This window comes from Glycine max, chromosome 17 (assembly GCF_000004515.6).
Source record: "Glycine max cultivar Williams 82 chromosome 17, Glycine_max_v4.0, whole genome shotgun sequence".
Lineage (NCBI taxonomy): Eukaryota > Viridiplantae > Streptophyta > Magnoliopsida > Fabales > Fabaceae > Glycine > Glycine max.
The window spans coordinates 14,734,808-14,756,756 of NC_038253.2; the positions used below are offsets into that span (position 1 = coordinate 14,734,808).

General features: G+C 33.7%; 1 protein-coding gene across 1 annotated transcript; it reads left to right on the top strand.

Moving 5' to 3' along the window:
• Positions 1–1,227: 1,227 nt before the first annotated feature.
• LOC100815327 (suppressor of RPS4-RLD 1) lies at positions 1,228–14,579 on the top strand. Its single transcript, XM_041011248.1, has 23 exons — positions 1,228–1,646; positions 1,757–1,866; positions 2,693–3,345; positions 3,450–3,494; positions 3,626–3,727; positions 3,815–3,895; positions 4,387–4,453; positions 6,040–6,140; positions 6,243–6,350; positions 6,986–7,056; positions 7,179–7,235; positions 7,983–8,091; positions 8,172–8,252; positions 8,734–8,820; positions 9,188–9,394; positions 10,328–10,656; positions 12,162–12,248; positions 12,419–12,518; positions 13,240–13,331; positions 13,417–13,455; positions 13,580–13,670; positions 13,987–14,084; positions 14,171–14,579. The coding sequence occupies exons 1-23, from the start codon at positions 1,525–1,527 to the stop codon at positions 14,460–14,462; spliced, it is 3,129 nt and encodes a 1,042-aa protein (XP_040867182.1). The 5' UTR covers positions 1,228–1,524; the 3' UTR covers positions 14,463–14,579.
• Positions 14,580–21,949: the final 7,370 nt, after the last annotated feature.

The window sequence follows — 21,949 nt, forward strand, 5'->3', positions numbered from 1 at the left end:
GTTCAATATTGTGTTATGGCTTATGAATTTGGAGCTTGGTCAAATTATGAGGTAAAATACAATGAAATATTCATGACGTGGTTGTTAGAATTTTGTGGTTAGTTTGTAGTTACTCTATATCAATGTTATGGTGACAAAAAAAAAGTCATATATTTAACAAATGTATAATTTAGAAATATAATTTTAGTTAATTATACATTAAATGTAAAAAATGTATAATCTAATGTTAATGTGTAGCCATTTTTTTTTTGGTTTCCCACAAGTCTTCTCCTTCGAAGGTAACCATCCTCCAGACATAATCGGATACTAAATATGGAGATCTCTCAAAGAATATTTGAACCTTAATTCATCTCGTTGTAGGTGACAAGCTTGTTCTACTAGACCTAACCACTTTGGTTGTGTAGCCAATTTTATTTACATGAATATGCATCTAAAATTTGTTATTTTAAAATACTTTCTATAAAATATTTTTTCTAAATAATAATAAAATTGTATGTACTAAAAGTTATACTAATTTCTTATTAATATTTTTCTAATATTTTTTTATTATAAAATGCATATTATTATTATTTTATAAAATAAATATGGAGCAGGATGCATTAACTTTTAGGCTAAAATGTACTTTAAGTTATTTATTTTTTTACAAAAATTTATTTTGGTTCTTAATTTCTTAAACTGAGGTATTGTTGTTCTTTTCAAAGGATGATTTGATTTTATAGCACAATTTTGAACTATATTTTTACTTGATTTAAGACATAAAATATGTTTCATTAGATTCATTTGTATAAAAATTGTGAAATCCAATTAATGTTTGATAATTTTTTTTATAAACATGATGAAAAATTCTATAAAAAGTGAATCCCACAAGTAATTATAAAACTGAAAATTTTAATATCAAAATTTTTTTAGTTGCTCATGAAACTCACTTTTCGCACTATTTATGACCAATTTTTTTTCTTTCAAAAATTAGTTGAAATCCTAATTTCTATTAGTGAATCTTATAGGACAAGTTCTATGTGGATTGGTGAAAAGGAGTTCAAAATTGTATTCTACAATGAAAAAATGATCCTTATTTCATACGAATAATACTGTTTCAAATTTGAAAAATAAAATAAAAATGAATATTTTAAAAAATAAAGAAAACCAAATTTTAGTAGAAAAAAAACCAAAAATATACTTAAGGCAGTAGTTTTTAATATCTCTATCTATATAGAGTGGGGAATAATATTGAAGAGAAAAAAGCTCTGGCCAAGCCTCCTAGGTGCAAGTCACGCGTTGTGCGGTGCACGTGATCGATCGTTCACCGTTACTCTTTAAGCACTCGCCTTCTTTCTCTATCTCTCTCTCTCAACCCAATTTCCCGAGGTCAGCACAGCACAGCACTCTTCAACCATCAATCATCCATCGCCTTCTTCATTTCACCACCGCGCGCACAATTGCAATTACATTTCCACCCCCCAAATTTCCCTTTCAGAAGAAAAAACCACCACCACCTCACCTCTGATCCGTGCACCTCACGTGCCCATGGCTCCTGCTACCTCCGAGCGCGTGGAGTTGGCCAGGCTCTGCGCCTCCAAGGACTGGTCCAAAGCCATTCGAATCCTCGATTCCCTCGTTTCTCATTCCAACGCAATTCAAGACCTATGGTTCCTTTTTCATTTCCCCCTTTTTTTCTTTTCTCTCTCATTGATTCATTCGTTATTGTGAATGCTTTGCATATATACTTTGCTGATCTTGTTTCGATTTTCGCTTTCAGCAACCGCGCGTTCTGTTACAGCAAATTAGAGCTCCACAAGCACGTGATTAAGGATTGCGACAGAGCGCTTCAGCTTGACCCTACGCTTCTTCAAGCTTATATTCTCAAAGGTTCCATTCTCCTATGTCAAATTCGATCTTCTTTTCGTGCCGTCTTTTGCTGTAATTGAATTTACGCTCTTCTTACCTATTTAATTGCGTGCTTTTTTTTTTGGGATTGGTAATTGAACTAGTTTTAGGTTTTAGTTAAACGTAATCTATTCATTAGCCGATTTTCCTTATGTATTTTGCCTTGGAAATTTACTGTGCCGCTTTTTGACTTTTTCTGACTAGTTTTCAGATATGCTATTTCTTGTGATCAATTAAATAGATGGATAGGGTGTTGTTTGTTTCTGCATCAGTCTTGAATTATGCAACGATATACAGCTTCTGTGTAATTGAAGAAAATTGACGTGATTATCTGTGTATCACTGAATGTCATGCGTGTTGTCGCATTGCACAGAAGCGACAGTGTACGACTTCTGCGTAACTGAAGAAAATTGACATGATTGTGTGTGTATTATTGAATGTTTCATGCATTGGCGCGTTGCACAGAAGCGACAATGTACAACTTCTGTGTAATTGAAGAAAATTGGCGTGATTATGTGTGTATTGGATGTGTGTCTGCATAAATGGATTATTTTTAATAAATGATTATACTCTGAAACCAATGTAGCCGAGAGAAAAGGCAATTTTGTCTACAATGAAGATTAGGGTTGGTTGTTGCATGATGATCATGTTGGAATTGTTTTATAGTGTATTTTGTCATGCTGTTTATAGATTAGTATCTCGTCATTCTTTTAGTTTATGTTGAAGAAGGTTTGAATGAAATTTTCTCATGCACTACATATGTCTTATATTTTTTGACTTAGGGATTTTTTTTCTTTCTGTTATCTAGGTTCTGCGCTCTCTGTGTTGGGAAGGAAAGAAAATGCTCTATTGGTATGGGAGCAGGGCTATGAACATGCTCTGCATCAGTCTGCTGACTTGAAACAGCTGCTAGAACTTGAAGAGCTTATAGCGACTGCAAAACAAGGCAACAATACACTGTGTGAAAGTGAAACCCATAGGTCGTTGCCACAAACCAAATCAGTTTCTCTGAGTAATGGGAGCTCTAGTGAAACTTGTAAGATCCAAGATACATTGGGCACTCGGGCTGAATTATGTGGTGATGCTACTGGTGATAAATCAGAGACATGCCTAAAGTCTGCTGATAATTCCAACTTAAAGCATGAATCACATGATGAATATAGAGAGTCTAATAAATCTGATGGCCAAGTGAATGGAAGCCCTGATGTTCTTGATACACTTAGTTACAATTCTGAATCATGTAATGACTCAAGTGATGCCTCAGAATCAAGCGATAAAGTATCTACCAATAGTGGTGACTCAGCTAATGTCCCTAAAATTTTTAGAAACCCAATTAGTAAGTTTATATTTTCTGATGAAAGAAAAGGTGAAGCAAGGAAAAATAAGAAGTTCTGCGTTGCTCGGATTTCAAATACAAATTCCATTAGTGTAGATTTTCGACTCTCAAGGGGTATAGCAGAGGTTTGTTTTCATGCTTTTAATTGAATAAACAAATTACATAACGACTTCCGTGTTGTTGTATTTATTTGATTAAGAGCATATTTGATATTATGGTCCTTTTTCAGGTTAATGAAGGAAAATATGCTCATGCCATATCCATTTTTGACCAGGTGAAAAATTTTCCTCACAAGTGATTCTCTCATTTTCATCTTTTCATGCCTTTTCAATCTTGTTCTGTCTATTTTTTTTCTTCATATTATTAAATTACATACTACAGCCTTGCCCCCTTCATTTTATGTAGATACTGAAAAAGGACCCAGCTTATCCTGAGGCACTAATAGGAAGAGGTACAGCATATGCATTCCAGAGGGAACTTGATGCTGCTATAGCTGATTTTACAAAGGTGGTTGAATGAAAACTGTCGAACAGGTGTATATAGAGATATGGTATTTCTTCTATATGTAAGTGTTTTACATGTTGTATGTATTAGGCTATACAATTTAATCCATTGGCTGGTGAGGCATGGAAAAGGAGAGGTCAGGCCAGGGCAGCCTTGGGAGAGTTTGTTGAGGTGAGCATGGCCATCCCTACTTCTTAGAAACTTAATCTCAGTCTAACATGTTGAAACTCTCGGAACTTCATTCATCGGGCAATCCTCTGGTTATATTTTATAAAAGAATCAGTTCTATTACAGAAAATGAAAATTGCAAGGAATTTTCTTTGTTTTTTTTATGCCAAGTCTGGTTCTGGTACTATTTGAACATTGCCATGTAAAGCTTTAGGCTTTTAGTTGAATGCTTGAACCCTTAATTGTGTTGGTGCTAAACTAATCATGTGGTTATGAAGAATTCTGTGGTCTTTTATCTTGTTAGATTCAATGTTATTGAAGTCTCTATGTATGACCTACAAGATCCTATGTGATATTGTTTAAGATGTTTGAGATATGAAAAGATTGAAATATTTTGTACATTCTGTGGCGCTTCACTTCCTATTTTTTGGCACAAGTATAAACCTGTAAATGTGACAATTGCTGTTTCCCCCCCCTCTCGATATGGATATCAGGCTATTGAAGACTTGACCAAGGCATTAGAGTTTGAACCTGACACAGCAGATATTTTACATGAGAGAGGTAGCTTGTCTTTAACTAATTTGTTATTTGGGCAACCGATTTTTGCTGGACTTGAATAATTAAGCATGCCTCTATTTTGCTCTCTTTGTTACAATGGTGGGTCCATATCTTGTGGTAATTTGTAGAAGTTCAGACAGAGAAATTGGATTAGTTTTTCTGTGGCATGATTGTTGTATTTTACCTTTAGCATATGCAAACATACATTTTCATTTCTTAGAAGCAAATGAAGAATTAACACATTTTGAATTGCTAGATGTATTTACATTTCTGTTACTGGATGCTCATCCATGAGTATGTGGATGACATTATATTATTAACTGGGGATAGGAGAGAACAACAAATCCTATTGATTCATTGCCCACACATAGACAAGATGCAAATATTTTGACTAACAGATTGAAGAGTCCTACATTTTAGAGAATTGTATCCAACCTGACAATGGAGGACACCTATTCACTAACTTGAGGGGGAATGTGAGTATTTGTGCTATTTTAGGAATGTATCTGTTAAGAAGTTATACTATTTTTGTAATCTATAAAATTTATGTTGTCAGTCGTGCTGCTATAGTAGCAAATAGTGGAATAGCGGATAGTGGTTGCGGATTTTAAAGCGGTGCAACGCAAAAGGGTAAGCGTTGGAGGTTTGAAGAAGTGGGAAAAGTGGCCATGATTTCATTTTCAACATCGTGCCTCTTGTGGCAAAACACAGCCGCCCCAGGTGTTTTGGCACAGTCTCTGGGACCTGTGCCATTGCCGGACAGCGTCTGCGACCTTTGCTGTCGATGGACAGCCGCTGCTACTGACCTTCCAGTCATCCATCTTCAATTTCTGCCATTGGGGGGTGGGGTTTCACTTTCAGTCTTTCAATTAGAGGCAGTGACACTTTGCTAATAGCAGGGGCCTGATTGGTTCTAGTGACTTAGAGTTTCAGGGGAACTTGGCTATGATGGCCTAATGTTTCAGTGTTTTTTTTTTCTTGTTTCGGTTTGCTGGGCTTCAATTTGAGTAGTCTAACTTTTTTTTCCTCTTTAAAGCATAACATACAATACAATCAACTAAATAATAATAATAATAATAATAATAAACTAGATAATAAAAGTAATAAAAATTATAAATTATAGTAAACTATTTAAAGCATAATATATAATATAATAAACTAAATAAAGCATAGCATATAATATAATTAATTAATAAATTAAATAATAATAGTATTATAGTAATAACAAATTTCAGAAATATAATACTATGTTTTTAATTGTGTATTTTTCTATTTTTGAGTATTTATATGTGTATGATATAAATTTATATTTTCTAGACTTCGCAATAGATGCCATCCTGCTATCCCACTTTAGCAGCTTTGGGATCAGCCACTACGAGCCGCTGTTTGGGATTAATATAAAATAGGCTATATTTTAGAAAATCACAACAAATCAAGGGATTATAGCTTAGAATAGGGAGATATTTTGTTTCCAAAACTAGTGTTGGAACTTCTGTATACATTCTACCTAAGTGATCTATGAAATCATCTAGTTGAACCCTAAAATTTTGAGACTAACTAATGTATGTCTTGTATAAATTTCAATGCAGGAATTGTCAATTTCAAATTTAAAGAGTTTGATGCAGCTGTTGAAGACCTTTCAGCTTGCGTGAAGCTAGATAAGGATAATACGTCTGCCTACACATATTTGGTGGGCCTTGAGTCTTATTACTTGAATCCTCATTGATTTTGGATCTAGATCTCTTATATGGAAGGTCTCTTCAGTCTTTCACTGAACAAATTGACTTTACAGGGTTTAGCATTATCTTCAATTGGTGAATATAAGGAAGCTGAGGAAGCTCATCTCAAATCACTTCAACTTGACAAAAATTTCCTTGAAGCATGGGCACATCTGACTCAGGTGTCTATTCATCCGTATCCATACTGCACTGATAGTTTGATCATATTAAAGAAATGAATGTATACTTCAAATATGTTAACTTGTATTCTTGAATTCTGTGTTATCTCTACTCATATCTGGTTTCACTACTTTCATCCATGTTGCTTCTGTCTGCCTGTAATCCAATTTACTTTCCACTTGACATGAATTATCTGTTTCATATCAGATCAGTTCACGTGTACGTTTTTCTTTTATTCAATTATAGGCTTATTTATCTGGTAGGCTACATTTTTTATAGCTTTTTATTTATAGGCTTAAAAGCTATTCTGTTAGATGATTTTGCTTGCTAGCTTTGGTTTGAATATGTATTTGACAGTTTATATATATGTGTGTGTGTGTGTGTGTGTGTGTGTGTGTGTGTATCAAAGATCTAGCAGCCATAGGCTAATAATTATTAAGTATGCTTCTTCTTTTCTGCCTAATTTGATTATCAGTTATAGGCTTAAAACTATTCTGTTGTTGAGTATAACAGCGAGTTTTATGGTGGCTGCCAATAGCCTAACACAACCCTCCTCTTTAACTCAGGCTTGGGATTGGCTATTTTGTTGGATGGCTTTAATTGGTAGTGTTGTTTTGAATTTGTGGTTTTTGTGCAGTTCTATCAAGATTTAGCTAAGCCAACAAAGGCTCAGGAATGTATAAATAGGATGCTACATATTGATGGGAGGTAATTGTCATGACTGAACTGTATTATTCATCAGCATTGTTTTCTGCGAGCTTCTTCCACTTGATGTACTTTGTGCCTATTCTCTTTACCTGAGGTTGATTGCTTTTACATTTTGATGTTAGGTTTGCAAGAGCTTATCATTTGCGTGGCCTTCTGTTCCATGCAATGGGTGAACACAGGTATTTGTCCAGCCATACTTGCTAATCCATTGAAGAAGTTGAATATTTATTTGCAGTGACTTTTTTTTCATGAGTCTTGACTCTTGAGGATTTGGTCCATGACACTAGTATAAGTTATAGTGGTACTCTCAATTAACAGTTAAGGAAACATATATGGATGGTAGAACATGCAATAAATTGAAGCCTTTTAGGAACAAAAGATTAGTCGGTAATACTGGTTTTAGGAACTATGGACATGACTGGAACTTATTACTTGTTGTTTTTCATAACAATTATAATTGTTGAAATAGAATCTCATAAGGAGGTTCATTTTGTATTTTCGTAAATTTAGGTTTGTGTTAGAGAACAAGCACTTTGAGGAAGATTTATGTTGTGATTTTTGCTATTCCTAAAGTCGTAAACTCAAATCATATAGTTGTATTATAGCTATTATTCAAGTCCAATTCCTAAAATTTGGGGACTTAAAATGGTCTGCTACTTTTGCTGATAAAAAAAAAATGGTCTGCTACTGGTATTTTGGTCTGTAATCTAGGATTCTAGAGTGATAAATTGTATATGAATTATTGCACAATGGGTATACTGGTAGAAGTGCAACAATTCCTTGAGTTTGAATTCATAATGACACCTAAGGTCCATGTAAATTGCTTTTAAATATTTCATACTAATCATCGGTGCTAAGTTTTCTAGTTTGGTACTCTATTATGCTGTTACTAGATTTTATTTTTAACTTGGGTTTGGATGTAACAGGAAGGCTATCAAGGATTTGACAATGGGGTTGAGCATTGATGGCAGCAACATTGAATGTTTGTATTTACGTGCTTCCTGCTACCATGCTGTTGGACAATACAAAGAAGCGGTATGGATTTTTTTAATTTAATTTTTTGGTGCAATGTTGGTTTACATTTGGCATGCTATAACTTTTTTTAATGGTCTCAGGTCAAGGACTATGATGCTGCATTGGATTTGGAACTGGATTCAATGGACAAGTTCGTGCTTCAGTGCCTTGTCTTTTATCAGGTTTGTTTTATTGAAATAGTATACTTGTTGCATCAGTTTTTATTCTCCCTCTTAATCTTATTCAACTGATAAAAAAGAACATAAATAAATTTCCTTCTACGCTAAAAGATCTACTAACTGGGACACAAAGTTGACAGTATTGAGTAGTGACATGTCATAGCAAAAATTCATTTAGAGCAGGAGAGATTATTGCTACTCTGTTAATTTGAATATGTGAATTTCTGTTGGCATGTTTTGAATTAGGTCTGTTCCCTTCTGCTTTAGTTCCTCATGTTAGTTAGTTATGTCAACATTGAGACATACTTGTAGAACTTGCCCTCCCTTGATTCAGCTACTTATAACTAAATTATTATTTTTGAGAAATAAAATGCTGCTTTTGGACTGATGTGCCATTGGTGCTCTGCGAATTAACATGGTACATATTAAGTTTCATTCATTAAGAGCCTAATTCTATGATATGCTTCAACCCTTTCTTTTGCAGAAAGAGATTGCCCTGTACACAGCCTCAAAATTTAATGGTGATTTTTGCTGGTTTGATATTGACGGGGATATTGATGCTCTTTTTAAGGTAAAATTTATGAAAACAATTCTACTTTCCTTGGTACTAATAATGTTTCTTAATTCAAAGGTGTCTTAATTGGAAAATCCTGTTTACCTGACTTTAGGATTTCTTGGTTGCTATGTGGTGATTGTGGTCATGTGTGTAAAGTAGGCCACTTTCCAGAAAAACAGGAAGAATAAAAGAAAATATAAGATTTGATTTTCACAAGCATGCCTGTGGGGAATTTGATGTGGGTTTAAAAGGATGTATTGCATAGCAAGTAGGTTTTAAATCACAATGTGCTTGGTTATTCACATTTTATAAAGCATGAGTTGAGGTTCCCATTTCTAGGATAGTTATTTGTATCTACAATTCTACATTGTATTATATTCAGGAATACTGGTGCAAGAAATTGCATCCAAAGAATGTATGCGAAAAGGTTTTCAGGCAACCTCCTTTACGCGAGTCTTTAAGAAAGGGAAAGCTTAAAAAGCAAGAGTTTACTATTACCAAGCAGAAGGCTGCTCTTCTACAGGCTTCAGACTCCATTGGCATGAAAATCCAATATGATTGTCCAGGATTCCTACCTAATAGACGCCAGGTAAAGCTATTTCTGGTTTCTTGCTCTTCTATATCTCATGGCTTATTGATTATTATCATTTTTCTTTCTTTTTCATCAAATCCCTTTTCTGCTGAGGGCCCCACTTTTATTCTCAATAGTCTTTGGTGTGCCATATTATACTTGCACATTTTCTTTGCTCTAATGGAACTAGAAAAGGATTTGGTTGCATCCAAAAATTCTGATGATCCTTGTTCATATCATGTAAAATCAAATTGCAAAAGTAGGAAACATGTTATATTATTTCCATTTACTTCCAAGTGAGGGATGCTATTTTATTTTATTGAATGACAGAAATAATAGTGCATAATGATTGGATAATATTATAAAATTGGTACACAGTTGAGGGATTTCAGTTTTCTGATTTTAACAATATAACTTCTAAACAAGTCAAACTTCCATTCTCAATAAATCTCTATCAAAGGAAATTTATTTTAACTGTATTTCCCAAAGTAAAAACATGCAGTTTTCATAGAATCATATCATTTATGAGGGTGAGTCCTGGCGTAACGGAAAAGTTACATCTTGGTGACCAGTTGGTCACGGGCCTGAATCCAGAAACAACCTCTTTGCATATGCAAGGAGAAGGCTGCATACAATGACCCTCTCCCATATCTTCACATAGCGAAGAGCCTTTTGGCACCGAGGTGCGCTAGGTTTTGTTTTTCAATTAGTTTTAAAATCCTGGGTATGTGTGTGTGCGCGCGCACGAGTGTGTAGTTTATTTAGTAGCTACAGTATATTCTGGACACTTTATTCTAGATATATGCAAGTTGTGATATATTTTTCCTTTATAAATTTCATGCGTTCACTTAAAAGTGACATGCATCCAACGGACAATTGTTTTTTCTCATCGTTGTTGATAATATCCTCTAACCTATCTATATCTGTATGTTAATACTTCCTTATTATCAGCATCGAATGGCTGGACTTGCTGCTATTGAAATTGCACAAAAAGTCTCAAAGGCTTGGCGTTCCCTGCATGCTGAATGGAAATATTCGAATAAAGGAAATTCAAAGAATGGGAGAAGGGCCAGGAGAAGGGAAAGAATTAACATGCCCAGTCAAAATAGAGGAGGTGCTGGTTGTAGTACAAGCAGTACCTCAGTAACATCTTCAAATGGAACTGTAGATGATAGATTATCCAGCCGTACATTTTCGTGGCACAATGTTTACTCATTAGCTGTTAGATGGAGACAGATTTCTGAGCCTTGTGATCCTGTTGTATGGGTGAACAAGCTAAGGTATCCCTTCTATGGGCTAAGTATTTTATCAGAGCACATTAAGAGTACGCATGATTTATTGTTCAGAAATTTTATAATGTTTCAGATATAATATTTATACTTAGGATGTACGTAGATTTTCATTATCTCCACCTTTTTATGTGTCTCTCCTATCTAATTGATATAATTGCTGCTGAATGCTGACTCTGCTATAAAATCCTATAGTCCTAGAGGCATGACTGAACTATCCTCTTTTGTGGTCAACTAAGTTTACAGAAATTCTATATGTATTCAAACTCCCACTTATTTTCAGTTAATACTGGTAAATTTTTGTAAGGTCATGTTCATATCTTCAAACACGATCCCATAGACTTGAGGTAGTATGCTTACATCAAATATGTTTTCAGTGCAGATAAAGGTCTCCTTCCTATAATAAATTAATTACAAATAATTGTTTAAAAAATCTATAACAAGACTGAGGAGAGGACAAGGATGGTGTAAATTTACGGTAAAGGGAAAATTTCCAAATTAATGTCAAAGATACGTTGACAAACTTGTATTGAATACTAAGTTGCTGATTATACTTGACCTTTGCTCATTTACATCAGTTGAGTCTGAAATGAGTAAAGTGAAAGTGTGCAGCTTTTTCTACATCCAGGATAACCAACCACAACCTCTTTGGTACAAAGTAATGAACAAATTAGATTCTTTGTGTATTCAGTCCTCTCCCTCCAAACTCCCTCAAAGTGAGGATGATTTTTATAAAAGAATTTGGTTATTCATAATTTCTTTTAATATTATATATTCCATTTTCATCTCGTTTTGATAAAAACTCATTTGGATTCTTTACTTGTTACTATCTATTCCTCTAAATTTTGCATGAATTGTTTGTCCCTTTTCTTCTCATTGTTACATTTTAGTCCTTCAGCATTTTTTGTGCACGTGTTAACTTTTATCCTTTTGCAAATGCTTTTTGTTTTTGTTGTTATTTACTGAGATTTTAGATTTGTTTAAGAGATGGCTGAGTTTTTGTTGGCTCTAAGTTGATATCTTTTGTTTAGGCTTTCAACAAAAGCTGCAGTATTTATTATTCCATAAGGACCATAAAAAAGGGATAGAACTTCCCTTACTTTTAAAACTTAGATAACCTAAGTTTTACAGTTGAAAGGAGGAAATGAATTCTCAGTGGAACTAGAGTGACTAAGTATATTCAGCCTTCATATTAACTTTCAGTGCTTTCATTTCTATGTGGATTGTTTTGCTAAGATTGATTTTTACATTTATTAAAATTATGCAATTAAAGAGGTCATGTTCTTTACTTTCATTATGAAGTATATACTTTCCATTATTTGTGACAATAAGCTCAGAATTATATTGGTCATGATTGGATAAGTTTTTTCTTTTATTGGTTGCCAGCCTTTTAGCAATATTGATTAATGTGCCTGGTTTATTGTTATTTCAAGCTGGACTTAAAGACTAGTTCTGGATTTTGATTTTCTTGTTTTTTTTTTTGTTTTGCTCTGCAGTGATGAGTTTAATGCTGGATTTGGTTCTCACACACCTATGATTCTTGGGCAAGCCAGAGTTGTTCGTTACTTTCCTAATTATGAAAGGTGAAGAGCCTGTTTCCTGATTTTATTGATTTATTATATATTAGTAGAGTGGCTATGAAAGGAACATTATGACATCGTTGATACATGTAACTGACCCTAAAGTTGGAATAGGCTTGGTTGTTGTTGTAATAGTCTAGCTTTGAAAATGATTGTTATTTTAAATGTCACAGAACGTTAGAAATTGCAAAGACTGTAATGAAAGAGAGATCATTTGTCCGCAGCAAAACAGACAAGATCATTCATCTTTCCGAAGATGGGAAATTAGAAGAGGTCAGTTGTTGATTGTTGATTTAGATATGTTGTGCCTCTTTCCTTTAACATTGCTTGATTTACTATGCAAAAGGCCTCCTCCGTGACTTCTAACCCCTCAAAAGGTCTAGCCTTGGAAAAGTTATGGTTTTCCTGATGTCAGTAAGTAAACCTCTTAAGCCCCCTTGTTTGGCTTGGGTGATACACTACAGTTGTAATTGCAAGATAGACATATTTTATTCCGTGTTTTAAATTTTCATTAGACATGGTTTCTACATGCACGCACAGCATGTCTGGACAATCAAAGTACTATTATTATTACTGTAGCACACGGTTATCATCGTTATCATTAGATAGGTTGAATTTGTACCCAAGAAAGTAGAAATTCATAAGTTGTATGATAGACTATGTTTCTTATGCATCAAGTCAGATGGACTGTGAAACATGTAATCTGTAGTTTCTAATTAATTGGTTTTGGTGTTTTAAATTAGCTCGTAGGCATAGGAGATTCCTTATAAATATAATTGATGCTCAAGGATTTCATTTTTGTCTGTTAACTTTTTGACGAAGAAATGCTTCCAGATTCTTTTCTCTTGCTTTCGAATGATATCAAATTAATGTAATGATAGTCCCTTGCTGATGATGTTACATGTTTTTCTGTTTTGTATTACCTAGCTTGAAGAACAATAGTTTTATAGTCTATCATTTTCTGAAAATAGAAACTTTAATATTTGATATGCAGATTATGCATGCAAAATCATGTTCTGATCTTTATAAAGTTATTGGTGAGGATTTTTGGTTGGCTACCTGGTGCAACAGTACTGCATTTGAAGGGTAAGCGTTCACAGTGCTAACAGTGTCTGGAAACATGTAATTTCTTTAACATATATTTACTCTCTGGATGTTATTGTTTCCTCAGGAAGCAGCTTGAAGGAACTAGGATAAACCTTGTAAAAATGTAAGCTAGATACTAGCCTTGTGAAAATTTCAAGTTATTGTCTTCCACATTTTCTTGTCATTGCTGTAAAATTTTAGTTTTCACGCTTGAAATTTAATTGGGGAACTGAAACATGTTTTTTCAGGGGAGAGCATGGTTTTGACTTTGCAATCAAAACACCTTGTACCCCTGCTAGATGGGAAGATTTTGACGAAGAAATGACAGTGGCATGGGAAGTATGTTTCTCATACTAAACAACTTTTAGTGTATTAATTAGCTAATAGTGACATATATGGCTCTCTATATAGCCATTTTTGGTTTATTTCTTAAGTAAGAATGTTTCTTTTAACATCCCTACCAATGATCTCATTCCATCTGTACCATTCAATCATCGTTAATATTTCATGATAATTTTCAGCTTTAGAAATTTGCTAACAGATATTTTACTATTCTTAAAGTTTCATTTAAAAACACGTTTTTGTTATTTATAGCTCAAGTCATTAGATGAATTGTAATATTTATCTTGTATCCATCTTGAAACTGTTGTGTCAGACTCTCTGCAATGCTTACTGTGGTGAAAACTATGGGTCTACTGACTTCGACACGCTTGAAAACGTGCGAGATGCAATTTTAAGGATGACATATTACTGGTATGACATTTTAAAAATGGTTAAATTATCTTTGATTTTGTGCATCTGAAAATCATTTCTGCAAATCTGATTGAACTGCTTTTCAGGTATAACTTTATGCCACTGTCTAGGGGATCGGCAGGGGTTGGATTTATAGTTATGCTGGGTTTGTTACTTGCTGCCAACATGGAGTTCACAGGAAGCATCCCACAGGGTTTGCAGGTTGATTGGGAAGCCATTTTGAACTTGGATCCAAACTCGTTTGTGGATTCGGTTAAAACGTGGCTGTATCCATCTCTGAAGGTCACAACCTCATGGAAAGACTACCCTGATATTGCTTCAACATTTGCAACAACAGGGTCGGCCATTGCTGCTTTGAACTTTTCTTTTGATGATTGAACTCCTGTCTGTAATTATGACCGTGAGTTAGTTGCATATTAACTGTGACAAGTTTGTTACATTGTAACCATATGTTAACGATTATACAATAAAGTTTTTATGGCATTGGATGACAAATTACCATTTCTATTATCACCATTTTTTTTCAACTATCACTAGTTGCCTTGCCTAGCTGGTGGTCCCTGCCCATAAAAGACGCGCATGCTTTCTGTTTGTATTTTACTTGTTAAACTGGTCGCAGCGACAATCGGTTTTATCATAATTCTTTACATCCTTGTATTAATCTTCTCCGCTCTTCCATTTATTTCCTGTTTTTTTCTATACTATTCTCGTAATGCCTCAAAGTTAGGTATACGTCCATGATTGAGATGTTCAGTTTTTCGTAGTATTTTATTAATCAGTGCGCAGAAAAAACCAAAGCAGTTTGGTCGGGTAAGGCGCATAAATCTAACTTTAATGCAAAAGAGCAGTGGATTTTGCAAGAGGTCATAAAATAAAACAGTATATTTATAGGGGAGTATCTTATGATTAAACATCCCCAACTTGTAATGTAAAAATAAAAAATCACGAATTTGTTTTTATCCTTTTTATGACCTGGTAAATCGTGCTCTGCATGTTTTTCAAGTATCATGGGCTCTAATAATACTAATTGATTTATGCCGTCCATTTCACCTAACAGAGAGAAGATTTGTGTAGAACAAACGATATTAAATAGTTAAATAGCATGAACATCATTCAAATCTATCATTTTTTTTTAGGAATTAAAATCTATCATTTTAAAGCTAAAATAAGTTTTTATTTATTTATTTATTTTAATTCATTTCTTTAATAAATCATGAATCATCCATATTCGATATATTTAAGCCAATTTATATTGATAGGCATACATTGTAATCAACAAATTAAAAGTAAGAAACAGTAGAAAAGAAAAAGAAAATTAAGAAGTAGGATTAAAATAAATTTACCAATATCTATTGGTTCAAGTGACAAGGAACTTAATTTCCTTTAAATAAAATTTGTGAGTTGAATTTTGTGAATGCAAAGATGAGCATTAAAAGAATTCGAGACGAAACAAATAAAATTTAGAATTCCTCAGATTCAGTTTTTATATTCGAGTCTAATGTGAATTGTAGATAACTAGAATTCGAGACGGAACAAATAAAATTTATTATAAAGAAGCTTAATTCTTATTAGGCTAGTTCTCTCTTGTTAAAGTGTTTGCATATGAAATATCAAACCAAACAAGAAAGTCACATTTATAATTGAAATAATTAATTAATCTGACCGTAAGCATCTTTTCACTTTTTGGTTGGCATCTACCTTTAAAAATATATTCTCAATCATTCTAAAAAATATTGATTTGTTTTCTTTTCTGCATCACATGAATTTGTTATGCTATACAATATATATTTCTCACCCTCATTGCTGATGCGAAACAGGTAACAACGGGCCTTAAATTTCTTTATATTTATTATTGTCTTATTTACAGCATATTTAATTCTCCACTATAGCCACTTAACATCAGTTGTGGTGTTATGAATACCTAATAAAGTTTATCAACTCATGAATCGATTGATATAATCTCGACAATGCTCCACAAATGTAAAGTGGGAATTTGAGATTGAAATTTTAAAGTAGAATTTGGGATTTATTGGTTTTAGTATAAAAAAATTGTGGATTGTTTGGGTATTACTAAAAAATGTCTTTTAAAGATGATTATTTAATACTTTTTACGATGATTTTTAAACGTTTTTTGAATTTGTCATAGTAGAAAATCAACATTTTTCACAATGAATTTTAAATCGTTTTAGAATCTTGACTTCTACATCATTTTTTTTAAACCTTCTTAGAATGTGTTATTTTTGTTTAAAAGATATTAAAAAAACACAAGGATATAAAGACGTTTTTTCAAAAAACCGTCTTAAAAAATAGGCATTTTAAGACCGTTTTCAGAAAACCGTCTTAAAAAATAGGCATTCTAAGATGATTTTTAGAGAACCATCTTAGAATGTACACTTTCTAAGACGATTTTCTAAAGAACTGTCTTAGAATGTGTTATTTTTTGGTTAAAAAATGTTTTGCACACCTTTTATCATAATAATCAGTAGATTCTTAGACAAGTTTAAATTGACAAATTTGTACATATATAAAACAGAAGACCAAGGAGACGTTCAAACTAACAAATACTTTTCTACGTATTCATGGTCTCAATTAGTCACTATGTGTGTAACTATATTTTTCAATTTAAAAATAAAGCATAAATAAAATTTAGAAAAATATCATGTACAAAAGCTTGAACATCTCAGGATTTGCAATAAAGAGAGGACCAAGGACAATGTTAGATACAAAAAGGAATTATAGATAGTGGAAAAGTATATTTGCTCCAATTTTCAATTTTATTTGCTCCTACTTAGGTGCTTTGTGTTTTTTGAGATTACATCAAACTAATTATCCTTTTGTGTTTGCCTCACTTGAGATTGCATCAAGTACCCACCATAAAGGATTTCATCATGGATGACCCGAAGGTTTCATGACATTGTGTCATTGATTTAATGATTTGACAATAATGTTGAAATCCTTTAAATCACCTAATGGCATCCAAGTTGCACGAACATAATCTTTGTGCTTCCTGTTACTAAAAGTTGTAATGATCCATATAACCATGAAATATGTTTTCCCTGCAGTTGATTCAATTGTCTTTGACTTCCCTAATACAACACAATCATTTAGCATAAATTAAGTAGTGAAGCAAATTTGAGATTCAACTCCAAAGTAGATATTGCCTTACTCGATTTCCTGCAATTCATGTAACAAATGAACTTAGCATTATAGTTATTTGATAAGCACATAAGTAAATCTAGTGCAAACAACCTCCTTGGCTTGGCTTAATTGACAACATTTTGTGTATTTGAAACTTCCACTTGACTATAATTGGAGTTAGGCCTTACAACCTTTGGACAAAGGTAAAACATCAAACAAAACATGTATAATTTTTTTAATGAACAAAACCCAAAAGAGAAAACTTTTATAGAAACTAATTAGAGGAGTTTCTTCTTATACAAATATTACCTTAGGCATGCACTTGGCAACTTAATTCTAAAGGCACATTCACCATTAATGAATATAGTTACCGAAAACAATGGTCTATTAGTGACATTTTCCCCACTCCATTATAACTGTATACAAATAATGAACTAACCAGTAGTAGTTCCTGATCATTCTCCAAGACAGAATCATAGCAAAAATACAACATAAGTAAAATTGTAACCGATATACTTACTAGATTTAGATTACAACCCTTGGAGTTTAATTTTATTCTTTCAATCTGAGTAGAAGCCATTGAAATTTCTTTATATTTAGCCATTGACCATATCCTGATATACAGTTGGGGTTAACATTCATCGTATATGATAATGATTATCTCATTCAAGACATATTTTAATAAATACTAATAGAGTAAAAATTGGACAAAAAAAAGGACCTATAGCTTCAAATTTTGATAATAAAAGCAAAGATTGTGAACATTTAATTTATAAACCTAGCTTCATAAGTGGATATTTGTTCTCAAACAAGCAGGTCCGGGATCATGGGAGATGAACAAATGTCAATAAATTAAGGATTACAGGTCATGCATATGAAAAGAAGCATTCATTTAATTAAGCTCACCCCAATGTCTTCACTCAATTAAAACTTCATGATTTTCAGCAACTACATATAAAGAGCTAGTAGGGGGAATAAAATATAGATACCCACCTATCTCTTTTTTGATTTAGCGGAACATAAGGGAAAACGAGAAGCGGATAAGAGAAAAGAATAAAATGAGTCTCAATAGCTTTGGGCATTTAATGAAACCAATCAAAAATCATATGGGAAATTGAACAGAAATATTTATACAAGATTACAAGTATAAAACAAACAATAGGAAGGATGGATTAAATGCTCTATGACAGAAGGCACAGGCAATGAAATCCTTAGAGCATAACTCCCTTTGCAGCCTAAAAACTCAATCACTAAAAAAAACAACTAAAAAATGAAACTTGATGCTAGAATATAGAGACCCAGAAGCACAAGTACATATTGGTGAAGAACATTCCAACACAAAAGCTTGCCACACAAAGCAGAAGAACCCATTTCCTATATAAGGCATTCCTTCCACTCAGTTCTACACCTCATCCCCTGCTCTTCATTCTCCTCTTCTTCCTCACCTCACTATAATAACCAGAAATAGAAATAGATAATAATGCACACAATATAAAAAATACAATGAGAAACAAAAATAAAAAAAATGAGAAGCACACCACTATTCATAATCAGAAATGTCCATCAATCGGGTCCTAAGCCCTACTGCTCGCTCTCCTCTCTGGCCCAAACCTACAACCCAATCATGTCCCTCCAATTGGGCTCAGTGACTGTAGCCATGGCCTTCTCCCCCATCGTGGCCCAAGAAATCCTCCAAAAGAATGACCAATCCACGGTGGGCGACACCCTGGCCTGGGCCTTCGTCGAGCCATGGTGGCACAAATGTCGACACGTCTACACCACCCAACTCCTCTACTTGATCCAACACCTTTGTCACCACATAGTTCAATAACTCCTTGAACATCTTCGCAAGCAAGCTTGGAATAGAAAACTTGTTGGCATTAGAGACTCACACACATCTAGTCATGACCAAGGGATTTGTTGTTCTAACCCCTGATCTAGTGTTTCCAACACCAGATCTGGTTTTTTCAACCCTGGATCTGCCATGAACTAGCATTGATACCTCAAAGAGACTTCACAACAAAATCAAGGAGTTATCTACATGTAGCTACAAGAGGGTAGGGTTCGTGAGAGGGAGGGAAACAATGAAGAGGGTGAAGGAAGAAAGCTCCATGAGAGGGAAGAACTAGGGCATTTGCACGAGGGAGAGCTTCGACAGCAACAACCCTGAGCTTTGACAGCAACAACCCTGAGCTTCGACGATGACAACTTTGAGTGAGAACACGAGGCTGAAAACATATTGAGCTAGGCTAAAAAGATGAAAGCCTAGTTATACTCCTATCAACGACAGTTTTCATAAAAATGATGTTGGAAGTTACAATCAAAGATGGTTTTGTAAAATCGATGTTGAAAAGTTACCTTCAAAGATGGTTTACAAAGAACTGATATCGAGATTTTGCACTTATTTGCAAAAATGCCACCATATTTACTTCAACGACAATTTTTATGAACCGGTGTTGTTGCACCATTATAGAAAGTCTTTTTTCTAGTAATGGGTGAGATTGTTTTATATGTATGTTCTACTAAAAAAGTCTCATGAAATCTGAAACTTTCTACCCCGACATACATATTTATATAATATCATACATGAAAATGCAGAATTAATTAAATAGATTTTATTCAATGAATATAAAAGAGTTCACGTGGGTAAAAGGTCCACATCCACGTTAATCATCAAATTAAAAACATATCAAATAAGGTACGAATACATCTTTGGTCCAAAACAAGGCCATCCAATTTTTACAAAAGAAAACAAGTTAAGAAGCAGAATAACATAAAGTAACATGTTGAGAACATTATGCAAATAATATAAAAACTCATGTCTCAATGTTACATTCTATCAGAGCATTGTATTCCAGCTTCCTCTAGCACAAGGTTCTTTAAAGTCATCACCTAACCATTTGCTCCCACAAACACAAGGTTCGAGATCATCACAAGATCCAAACACAAACAACACACATGGAGTGAGTTATCATATTCCTAAATAGGTAGAGTGATAATTGTTGTGCATAAGTATAATTTGTAATTAAGTCAATAAAAATTGTCGAATTTTCCCTCTTTTATTGTTTCTTTTTTGTGTGAATAATTGAGATTTTGGTACCATCTGAATTTGCATCTAGTAGGTACTTAAATTGGTAAAGTTATATTGTTTTGGTGGTGTATTTGTTGCAGAAACACAAAATAAAGCTTGGAAGAAAATTTGAAGATTTGGAGACTCTTGCTCAGCGGGCAGCACTTGCTTAGCACGCCTTCACGTGATATCAGGCTTCTCCATGTGACTTCTTCGCGCTAGACGAGTGTTGCCCGCTGAGCGAGAGTCTCCAGATCTTCAACTTCTCTTTTAAGCTTTATTATGTGTTTCTACAACAAATACACCACCAAAACAGTATAACTTTACCGGTTTAAGCACCTATTGGACATAAATTCAGATGGTACCAAAATCTTAATTATTCACACCAAAAAGAAGTAATAAAAGAGGGAAAATTCGAAAATTTTTATTGACTTAATTACAAATTATACTTATGCACAACAATTATCAGAGATAAACGAAAGCACATATATATAATATAAGTATAATAAGCTCAACTTAGCACAATTCGCTTTATGTTACCACTCATTTCTTAACATCACTTGTCCCAATGATTTAATAACAAAATCACATCTCACACCTTCACATTGATCACATGTTCAGAATAAGACAGGTTTAAAGGAGCACTCAAATCGGGTGTATTTACCCCAAGAGCTAGACTCCGAAGAATCCGTTAGGGCCTCTCCTTCTTGATTCAAGTTCAACCCAGAAAACATTTTAACTATACAAAACACACGACTCCTCAATTATTCTCAAAATAATTTTAACTCATTGGGTTCCCATAGTGGAACCCATCACAATACTCGTTGCGCATTAACTCGTCACCTTTAAAGGGTCTTACAATCATGTGACTATACGGTTCATAGCTCATAACTCAATGCACATAACATCTTAATACACATATGATCTCACAATTTAACACATACTCAACTTATCGCATACACCCAATCTCAATCACAATGTTATAATCCCAAAGCAACATGTTATCACACCTTATGAATCATATACACATCACACAATATTAATATATACATGACACAAACACAGACTTTACTTATGAACTATGCAATACGCACAACTACTCAATTGTTTTCAAAATCATTTTAACTTGTTGCCCCTCAAAGTGATTCAACTCATCGGGTTCCCACAGTGGATCCTATCACAATACTCATCGTGTAAAAACTCATCACCCTTAAAGGGTCTTATAGTTGTGTGATTGTACAGTTCATAGCTCACAACTTAATGTTACCACTTTACACTTCATAATAACATGTATAATCACATCGAGAAACGTATTAATCTCACACTTGTTCACAACACATGTCTCATCACACCTTCTCACTAACACATTATCACCTCTCATACATCATATATATAAAAACATTTAAGGCATATAACCATTCACTTATTCATTCAATTAATAACATAGAACATGTGCTCACATCATAGGGAACAAAAACCCTACATCAATTTCAAGAAAACATGCAAGAATTAAGAATTCCCAAATTTCTAGGATTCTAACATTTAAAGCGAAACACTCAATTAAACCATCAAATTTACATTAGGACATCAATTGACCTGTCAAACATGAGCAATTCATAGTTATCATTGTACTTACAGAATTAAAATGCATAAAACA